Source organism: Otolemur garnettii, unplaced genomic scaffold (genome assembly GCF_000181295.1).
Source record: "Otolemur garnettii isolate 467f Iridium unplaced genomic scaffold, OtoGar3 scaffold00001, whole genome shotgun sequence".
Classification (NCBI taxonomy): domain Eukaryota; kingdom Metazoa; phylum Chordata; class Mammalia; order Primates; family Galagidae; genus Otolemur; species Otolemur garnettii.
This window is the reverse complement of record NW_003852396.1, coordinates 7,647,474-7,657,667: the sequence shown is the minus strand read 5'-3', so window position 1 is coordinate 7,657,667 and position 10,194 is coordinate 7,647,474. Positions and strand designations below refer to the sequence as shown.

General features: G+C 44.1%; 1 protein-coding gene across 1 annotated transcript in view; it reads left to right on the top strand.

Annotated features, from left to right (window-relative positions):
* Positions 1–3,600: 3,600 nt before the first annotated feature.
* The window catches only part of MMP8 (matrix metallopeptidase 8), an 11,778-nt gene continuing 5,184 nt past the window's right edge, over positions 3,601–10,194 (top strand). The window contains exons 1-5 of the mRNA XM_003780799.3: positions 3,601–3,759; positions 5,855–6,099; positions 6,753–6,901; positions 6,984–7,109; positions 9,920–10,081. Coding sequence (XP_003780847.1) covers positions 3,658–3,759; positions 5,855–6,099; positions 6,753–6,901; positions 6,984–7,109; positions 9,920–10,081 — 784 coding nt within the window. The 5' untranslated portion in view covers positions 3,601–3,657. The remainder of the gene's footprint in view (positions 3,760–5,854; positions 6,100–6,752; positions 6,902–6,983; positions 7,110–9,919; positions 10,082–10,194) is intronic.

Genomic DNA, 10,194 nt, shown 5'->3' with positions numbered 1-10,194 from the left:
GGGAGGAGGAGGAATTTGGTAGGAGGAGGGGAGTGTAGTGGGAGGAGGAGGGGGAGTGTAGTGGGAGGAGGAGGAGAGGTTTAGGAGGAGGAGGAGGGGGAGTGTGGGAAGAGGTGAGAGGCATGGTAGAAGGAGGATGGGTGTGTGCACGATACAAAGAGGCCACCACACTGGAAGGTTCCCCCAGAACCCTCCACGAACGCTCCTCTCTCTTCCCCTCGTGGCCCTGGGGAGATGTTAATACACTGGTTCATAGATGTGGAATTTGAGCCTCCGAAGAATATAGAAGATTTGCCAAAACAGCATAAGTAGTAAGTGACAGGACTGCAACTTGAATTTCAACTCCAGTGCTTTTTATCCTTCACCACAAACAACGGGCACCAATAATCATCCTGTTAACTTGATTGGTGTGAATAGACATCCACCCTGGCCATTAGCATTCAAAAGGCACGATGCAGAGGACAGTCCCCATGGCTCCTGTGAGCCACGTGGGCTGTGTGCCTCACAGGTGTGCATGCTGTTCCCTCTGCTCAGTGGTCTGTAGCGTTTTGGAACCAGGGACTGGTCTCACGGATGACAATTTTTCCACAGACTGGGATGGGGATGGTTTCAGGATGATATGAGGGCATTACGTTACTTGTGCACTTTATTTCTATTATTATTACCTTGCAATATTTAATGGAGTAATTATGCAAACTCACAGTAAAGCAGAGTCAGTGGGAGCCCTGAGTTTGTTTTCCTGCAACTGGACAGTCCCATGTGGGTTTGATGGGAGACAGTCACCCCCAAAGTCTGTTACTTATGTCCCCAGCTCCACCTCAGATTTCCTTCTTGTGAGGAGCACACACCGGAGTCCCAGCACGCACAGTTTACAGCGGGGTTCACGTTCCTGTGAGAAGTCAGTGCCACCTCAGCTCTGACAGGAGGTGGCGCTCCCGTGGGGATGCCAGCAATGGAGAGTGGCTGTAGACTCAGAGAAGCTGCCCTCCGCCGCTCACCCTGCTGTGCAGCCCCGTGTGGCTGGGGGACTGGGGACCACAGCTCTACTGGATCACGTTCCTCTTTGGCAAACACCTGCTCATGCTTCAGATTCAGGTACCCATGCCCATGCCAGCTGCTTTGACCTGTTCTTTATTTTATAACTAAAGAAAAAATGGACTGCGTCTATGCAATCAGTTCCATCTCCCCAGGCCTAAAAAGGAAAGCCGAGCTACAAAAATGCAACTTGCTGTGTCTGCTGAGCAGCAGCACATTGCCTGATGCAAATACTCAGCTCCCCACAGGGCGTGCGGGGAGATGGGGGTGGGGGGCATCAAAGAGACAGAAAGATCCTACATTGCCTTGCCAGTGCTGTGCTCAAAACTAAATTTCCTTTCCTTTACTTTCTTAACTGGCTCTGAAACTCATGTTATATTGAATAAAACCTTCATTTTAAAGAACCTGTTTGCTTTTTTATTTTTCTTCTAGTAAGAAATCTACTCAAAAGGCAAATAGCTGGTAAGGTCACAGTGGAGTATAAATGGCTGATAGTTATTCATCTTTTGGTGAGAGGACCTGACAAAACGTCCTCTGGGTCTCAGGTACCAGAGGCGAATGAGGCACAGACACCTGTTTGGTGTGGGGAAAGGATTTGGAAAACACAAGCCGGAGGCCCTGGAAACAGATACAGTGTAGCCTTCTCCACCAGGGAGGACCTGTGGTCAGGGATCCAGATCCAACAATTTCAATTTTTAGCACAGCATTTAGACAAACACCAAAGAACTGAGTTCACCAAAGTTTTGGATTCTCATCTAAATCACTTGCCGTGACATTCAGAAAAAGAGTGCATTTATAAACTTTGTATGCAAGACAGTGTATCATAGACAGCATAGTGTATGCAAGACAGCATAGAGGTAGACTGATATTAGACTGATATTAGGCATTTTCATTATGCAAAAAGGGTCTTTTCTCTAAACACCTAATGTAGAGGAAGGCCCATGAATTCGTGCACCCAGGGAGCATTAACATGAGCACAATCTTAGAACAACTTGAACAAGTTGGGGAGGGGCAGGGGATGGGATAGGAAAGCCACCACATCGGTACAAGGAACTGATTGCCACATGCCTGCATGTCCACATTCTGCCTCCTCTTTCAGGTCCAGCACAAATTCTACCTCCCACATGAAGCCTTCCTTGATTCCACCGCCCTCCACCTTGACTCTTCCCTCCAGACTCCCACGGCATTTTATACAAACCTGTTTTAACTTGGCTCCAATAAACTGGTACCCATCATAGAATCTGGCATGTGGTAAGTGGCAGGAAATGTTTACTGAATATAGAAAAACTACATCATGTACATTAATCCTGTTTATAGAGCTCCTACAAGACATCAGGAGGAAACCAAACTCCTTAATATAGCATCTCAAACAAAGACACTATTTACATATTAATAAATAAATCATACATGTAGATGCAGCATTTACACCCAAGAATACCCAGCCTTGAGGAATATGCATGCCCATATGTAAGCGAATGTGCAGAAAAGCTATGTGGAGTCTGAATAAGTGGATCAGTAACATGATTTGGAAAGTGTACCCAAAGGCCTCTGACCAGTCCAGGCCCCAGCGTAGATACCTTGTCTGGAAATCTTGTCAGCATCTTACTTCCTTGGAAATATAGAAGACATTTCCTTCTCTGCCTCCCTGTCTCTTCCATAAATATGAGCCAAGGCATCACACCTGCTGCAGGCCAGGAGCTATTGCTCCATTGTGGACCACTGGGGACTCAAGAGAAAAACAGCCCTGCAGAGCTGATGTAGTAGCTCCCAGCTCAGTCTCTGCAAACCAGCCACCCTTCTGCTAACAAGCAAGTGACCTGCACATCTCAGTTCATCTAACCTCTGGAAAATAGCAAAAATAATGGCTTCTTCTTCTTGAGACTGCATGAGGATGTTGGGGTAATGCATGTACAGTACAAATGTCTGTATGTCTGAATATCCGAATGTCATAAATAGTTAGCATTTGAATGTCTGAATGTCAAATAGTTAGCAAATGTTTATTATCAGCAGCAGCATTGCTCTCCATCTTTTCTCTGGGAAATCCAGCTTGCAGATTGAGAATTTTCTCAATTGATGCCAGAGCCACGTCCTCCAGAAGCTTCTCTGGGACCCCCATACAAAGCCTGCTTGTGATATACACTGAAGCACTGTCTCTCCACATTCAGTGAGAGTGGATAAGTGCAGAGATTTTCTAGTTAGGCAGCTTGGTCCCTACATACCTACCACTAACAATATTTCCCTGCATAAATTAGCACAGCCTCTGTATCTTACATGGTCAGAAATTAAATACTCATAACTTCAGTATTAGTCTCCTGTTTTCCTTGATCAGAAAATTTTGCTAAGTGAAACCCCCCAAAGCAAAGAGCAGCAAATTTTACTTTGTTCTGTTGGAAGATTTCCCCATTTGGGGGAATTTAATCACATTATAAAATTGCAAAACCATCATAGTGTAATTGGCCCGTGTTGCCTCATATTCCTGATGCAGCAATTATATAAGATGTGGCTTTAAAAGAGACCAAAATAGAGCAGTGAGCGACGAGGGATTAGGACACTCACCGGGGGAAGGGTCCTAGCCAGAGGGGCAGAAAGGAGGCTCTGGAGGGTTGTGCTAAAGAAAAGGTCATGTTCCGTCTGAAGACACTGGTGTTTCTGCTGTTACTCCATGTGCCGCTTTCCAAGACCTTTCCTGTAGTTTCTGCAGAGAAAAATACAAAACTCATTCAGGTAAATTAACTATCAGTTAGGTGGGTGGTTGATTTTCTGATTGTTAGGAAATCGTGTGGGATTGTTTTCTCATTAGTTAAACAGGCTGGAAGACATTACCAGGCGTGTGTTCATGAGGTTGAACACATCCTATTAGTGATTCAGAGGGTTCCAAGCTGGCAAGGACAGGGCTTTCTGTCCTTGACCAAGAAACCAAACTGGCTCTTCAAGGCCTGGGGACAACTCTGCTGTAGAGCTGCCTCCAACTGGGAAACACTTCTAGAAGGATTGGTTTTATTTATAAAACCAAATGATTTTCTTTCTCACTTTACAGTACTAAGATTTTCCCTTCCAGTGTATCTGCAACTCGATTACTGTGTAGTATGAAACATTTTGGTGGTAAATGTCCATTTACTTTCCATATGACATTTCTTTTCTTTTGGCAGTCAAAAAGTTCAGATGTACAAGAGAACATGAGGATAGGAGATTATAATGAACCATAAATCAGGTCATAGTTAATCAAATTTTCCAGCACCAGATTGTAAAATGTTTACAAACTTTGGAGACATTATAAAGGCAGAACCAATATTTTTTTTGGGGGGGGGGGGATTTTCTTAACCATTGTCTTACAGTATGAAAGTCACGCCAAATTTTTAAGAAACACAAGGTAATGTTGTTACCAATTTCTCATGCACAATGTTTTTGAGCATTACAGTTTTAAAAAGGTATCATTCTGTTTTTGTATCTCTTATAATGATACTAGTAATAGCTCAAGTCCATTGAGTGCTTACTTTGTACAAGGCACCTTGCTAGGTGTTTCAGAAACACGACCTCATTTAATTCTCATAATAACCCTGTGAGGGAACATTATTATTTCTATTTCAGAAACAAACAGGAACCTTAAATCAGATAAATAATGTGTCCAAGTACTCACATATAATCCATGTTACAGCTAAAGTTTGAACCCAAATCTGTCTTATCCCAAAGTGTGTATTCTGTTCCATGTCACCTACTGCCATGGTTTGAATGTGTCCCCCAGAATTTATGTGTTGGAAATTTGGTCTCCAGTGTGGTGGCAGTGTTGGGAGGTAGGGCCTTTAAGAGGTGATTTGGTTGTTAAGAGAAATTAATGCTACTATTAGGGGATGAGGTTAATTCTTGCTGGAATGCATTTTTGCTCTTGTGGGACTGGATTGGTTATCAAGAAGGCAGATGGTTATAAAGCAAGGACACTCCTCAGATTTTGCCCTTTTTGGCATGTAACTTTCCATTTCTCACTGTGTTAAGATGTAGCACAAGGCCCTCACCAGAAGCTGATCAGATGCAGTCACCTGGTCTTGGACTTGCCAGCCCCTAGAACCATGAACCAAAGAAAACCATTTTATGTATGAATCACTTAATCTCAGGTATTCTGTTATCACAACAGAAAATGGATTAAAACACCTCCAAAATGACAGGTGTTCACAGGATGCATAAGGTGTGGTGAAGTTTTACAATTGGCTTGTTATTTCCAAAGAAGTACTGGCCCCTTTCAAAGAGTTACTTTGGTGAATAAAATGCTAACATCAATGATGCTGCTGTTACCCAAAACATATTTGGAGTTCTTCTTTTGAAATTATCTGTCATCATTTGAGAGGTGACATGGTGAGGTTGAACCTAAGTTGTTACTTAGCAAGTTCCTTACTTCTCTGTGCCTCTGTTTCTTCATAAGGATGATTAAGTCTTTTCTACAGTAATGAAAAGAGGACAAAAAAGAAAATCTGCTTTAATGCAACTAGTGCCTCAAGAGAAGTCCATTAATGCTAGCTCTAATATTTTTATAAAAATTAGAAGGCATCTCCTGACTATATGTTTGCACTTTGCCTTGGTCCTTATCCCTTACCACAGACATATTATTATTCATAACCGTTAGTTGGAGTACTGAATGGAGGGACTAATCTTTCTAATAGGCATTGTTCTCTCAAAGTCATCCCAAAAGTTCGTGTTATTATTTCTGTGGCTATTAGGTTATTAGTTCTGGTTTGACCTCTGCCATAACTTAGAAAGGAGTGTAAAATGCCCAGAGAACTGAAGGTCATTTCACAGCAAGAACTCTTGTGTATTTGTCTTGGTCCAGGACTACCTAGAAAAGTTCTATCAATTACCAAGCAACCGATACCGGACTTCAAGGAAGAACAGCACTACTATGATTGTTGAAAAGCTCAAAGAGATGCAGCGATTTTTTGGGTTGAATGTGACAGGGAAGCCAAATGCAGAAACTCTAGAGATGATGGAAAAGCCTCGCTGTGGGGTGCCTGACACTGCTGGTTTTATGTTAACCCCAGGAAGCCCCAAGTGGGAACACACTAATCTGACCTACAGGTGATATTTCTAGAGTTTCAGAATTCATTCATGCTTTCAGCTCTTTTAATTGATTAGCTCTTATAATATGCCAGACACAGTTCTAGGATACACCACAGACAAAGAGATAAAGATACCTACCCTTGCAAGTTGGGAATAGTGAATGAGTATGAGGATAAAAGGGCAGAGATTCCATGGGTTCTTTTCCCTCCAAAGCCTGCCATTTAAGTCTCCCTCTCCAATAATTTAAAGAGGACTATGGCAATGCTAGGCTCTCTCCAAGGACTCACTTTAATACCCCCCAAAAGACTTGATCCTTGCTGGAGAGATTCTGGCCTCATCTTTCATAAATCTTGATAATAATAATAATAATCCCTAACATTTGTGGAATACTACTATTTGCCAAGTAGTAAACTAAATATTTTGCATCCCAAAATAGCCCTATAATACGGATGCTATTTTATTATCCTCTTTTTGATGATTAAGGAAACTGAGGTTTGGAGACATGTAGACACTTAGAAGCCACGTCTGTCTTCAACCCTGAGACTTGCAAGCCCTCCTTCTTCCCTCCCCTGTGGCATGTGCTACTCACTCCAAACTGGGACAACTCAATCTGTTGACAGACTACTGTTCTAAACAATAACAAACCCTTCACACACTTTCTTATTTTGAAGATTTATAAACTATACCCCGCAATTGTCAAAGACTGACGTGGAAACGGTCATTGAGAAAGCCTTTGAAGTCTGGAGTAAGGCATCACCTCTGACCTTCACCAAAACTGCACAGGGAGAAGCAGACATCAAGATTGCTTTTGTCCAAAAAGGTAGGCAAAGTAATCGTGCTCATTTTGCCTTCCCTGGCTAATCTAAGACTCAGCAAGGACCTAACACAAATTCTTATCTCAGATCATGGTGACAATTCTCCATTTGATGGACCCAATGGAATCCTTGCTCATGCCTTTCAGCCAGGCCAAGGCATTGGAGGAGACGTGCATTTTGATGAAGAAGAAACATGGACCACAACCTCCATAAGTAAGTTGACGAGGGTCATGTCTACATGCAGCTTCAGAATTAATCTTTACCACATTAGAATATGCACACACACACATTCAAATTATTATAACATTTCCAACTCACACAAATAGGTCATTTGAAATTTTTTGTATAAGATTCTAAGTCAATTTAGGCTTTTAAAAAAATTCTGAAGCTGGCTCGGTGCCCATAGCTCAGTGGTTAGGGTGCCGGCCACATACACCAAGGCTGGCAGGTTCAAACCTGGCCCAGGCCAGCGAAAACAATGACAAGTGCAACAGCAACAACAACAACAACAAAATAGACAGGTGTTGTGGTGGGTACCTGTAGTCCCAACTACTTGGTAGGCTGGGCAAGAAAATCACTTAAGCCCAAGAGGTTGAGGTTGCTGTGAGCTGTGACACCATAGCACTCTACCAAGGGTGACATAGTGAGACTTTGTCTCAAAAAAAATAAAAATAAAAAATTCTGAAGCTAATTACTGACCTTACTTCCTAGGTCAGGGACCAGAAAACTACAGACCATGGCCAAATCCTGCCCTTGGACCCTGTTTATATAAATAAAGTTTTATTGGCACAGGGCCATGTTCATTCATTCGTGTATTGTCCATGGCTGCTTTCACTTTTCAATGGCAAAGCTGAGTAGTTGTAGCAAGAAGCCTTCGGTCCACGAAGCCTAAAATATTTGCTATCTGGCCCTTTACAGAAAAAGTTTACTTGCTATTGCTTTAGGGTACATCTTTCTTATAATATTCTGAAATGTAATGATGTTTGAGAAGGGCCTATTTTTTAATTTTTTTCAAAATTCATTTATAAATTATTTGATGTAGAAAAGAGCAGCCACATTGTCCCTCATCTAGTCATCTTCATGGAGCTCTTTTCCAGTGCTCTGTTCCTAGGCAGCAATCGCTCCTTTCAGAAGGTTCAGACTAAGGGGCTGGGCTGCCTGAAGGGGAGAAAGGAGGAGCATCCAGTCCACGTGCTACTTCACAAGGCCCTGGGTCACAATATGCCAGACAGCACTTTCTAGAAAATAATAGGAAAGGCACCTTCTACCTGTGCTTGGCACCTGTTCTTCCCTCCATCTTCTTGGAACATACATGGTGTCTATTCTACTGAAGTCCAGTCGAGGAGCTGCCTGTCCCCAAGAGTAAGTAGCAACTCTCCGTACTCTGCATCCATCTGTATTGCCTTCCTCACTGGTTCACATGATCATTACCTAACTGGACTCCCTACCTCCCATCTCTGCTCCCTTCTAATTTTTCCTAGTATTCAGCAAGGTTTGTCTTTGGAAAGTATTCTCCTGCTTTAAAAATTCAGTGCTTATATATTCTGCACCAAATACGTCCAAATACTTTATTTGGCATTAAAGGTGACTCCCCCTCCATCTTTCTTGGCTTGACCTATGTGCACAGGCCACAGTTTACATTCACTGGTTCTGGGCCACACCCTGTGCTTTCCGTCTTCCCTACCTTTGCTCACATGGCTTCCTCTCCTTGCCCCAAATGCCACCTTTCAAAATCTCTCCGCTTTCCACACTGTGTCAAAGACCTTGTCTTCACCTGGAAATGAGAACTTCCTCCTCAGAATTCTGACAGTCTTTTTATCTTCTCTGACTGTTCTCTCTCACTATTCTGTGCATTCAATTCGCTTGCACGTTTCCCCCTTAAGACTATGTAACCCTGGAGAGAACAGATCCACAATCTCCACCCCACCCCACTATTTGCTTGAGCAGTACTGCAGGCTCTCAGCGATGGCTTTTGAAATGTGGCTTGTGAACACATAAATGGAAGGATGTGGTGACAAGAAAGCAAGTCTTGGAGCATGGGCAGAATTTTACCAGGCTAATTATCAACAGTGATAAGAAAGTTGACCATTGTGGTAAGAGCCTGGGTCTTCCTATTCTACCTGGGCTGGACCCTGGCTCCTTTACTGTAAACATGTTGCTAAGAAAACTTCAGAACAATGTGAGGATGGAAAAATACCTCACTGCCTGGCATGTGGAGCTGCTCTACAACTATGATTGTTATGATTTTTAAAATCAGGCACGTAGAAAATGCACAGCATGTTTGTAAAGTGGCATGTGGCGGGGCAGACTGCAGGATTCACAGCTGAAGTCAGCCCTCAATAGCTGCTGGAGACAAGTGGGGGAGGTTTCAAAGACCAGGGAAAGGAGGATGGGCTTTGTTTGATAGAAAGTGGGCCCCTTGGAAGTTTCTAAGTTCTCAGTTGTGAAAGGCATTACAATCGTGGAAGATAAAAGATGGGGGAAGGGAGCAAAAAGAGCCAGGGTGTCTTTCTCCAGTGGAAAATCCCTAGAGGTGCTTGGAGAGCTGGGGGCCGGGGCAGAGCAGCTCCGGCTGGGGGTGCGGGAGCCCCGCGCAAGGCCGCGCTGCTGAGTGGCGGCTTGCCCAGCTGCGCCTCACTGAGAGTCCCCTGATGAGGGTGAAGGTCTGGGACCGCGGGGAGGTGGGTGTGGGGCACTAACGGAGGAGGGTTCCGAGAGTCTCCAGACCTGGCTCTGCCGTAATTTCTCCAAGCCTCAGATCCACATTTGTAAAATGTGGAAACTGGAATAAAGGCAGTTTCTCATGGTCTTAAGATGTGGTGAGAAGTTCACATCCCCCGCCCGTGTCTCCCACCTTCATTCTTCCCAAGGTCCACTTCCTCGGGTACCTGAAGGGAAGACGAGAAAGGTGGCGTGGGAAAGGCTGTTCCCCCAGCAGCTGTGCTCTGAGGTCGCGTTCCTTGAAGTCCCTTTCTACCACCCTGATCCACACGGTGCGTTCCCCATGCTTCTTTGCATTTCAGATTACAACTTGTTTCTCGTTGCTGCTCACGAATTCGGCCATTCCTTGGGGCTCTCTCACTCCTCTGACCCCGGAGCCCTGATGTATCCCAACTATGCTTTCAACGAACCCAGCACCTACTCGCTCCCTCAGGATGACATCAATGGCATTCAGGCCATCTATGGTAAGGCCAATGGCATTCAGGCCATCTATGGGAAGGCCAATGGCATTCAGGCCATCTATGGGAAGGCCGATGGCATTCAGGCCATCTATGGGAAGGCCGATGGCATTCAGGCC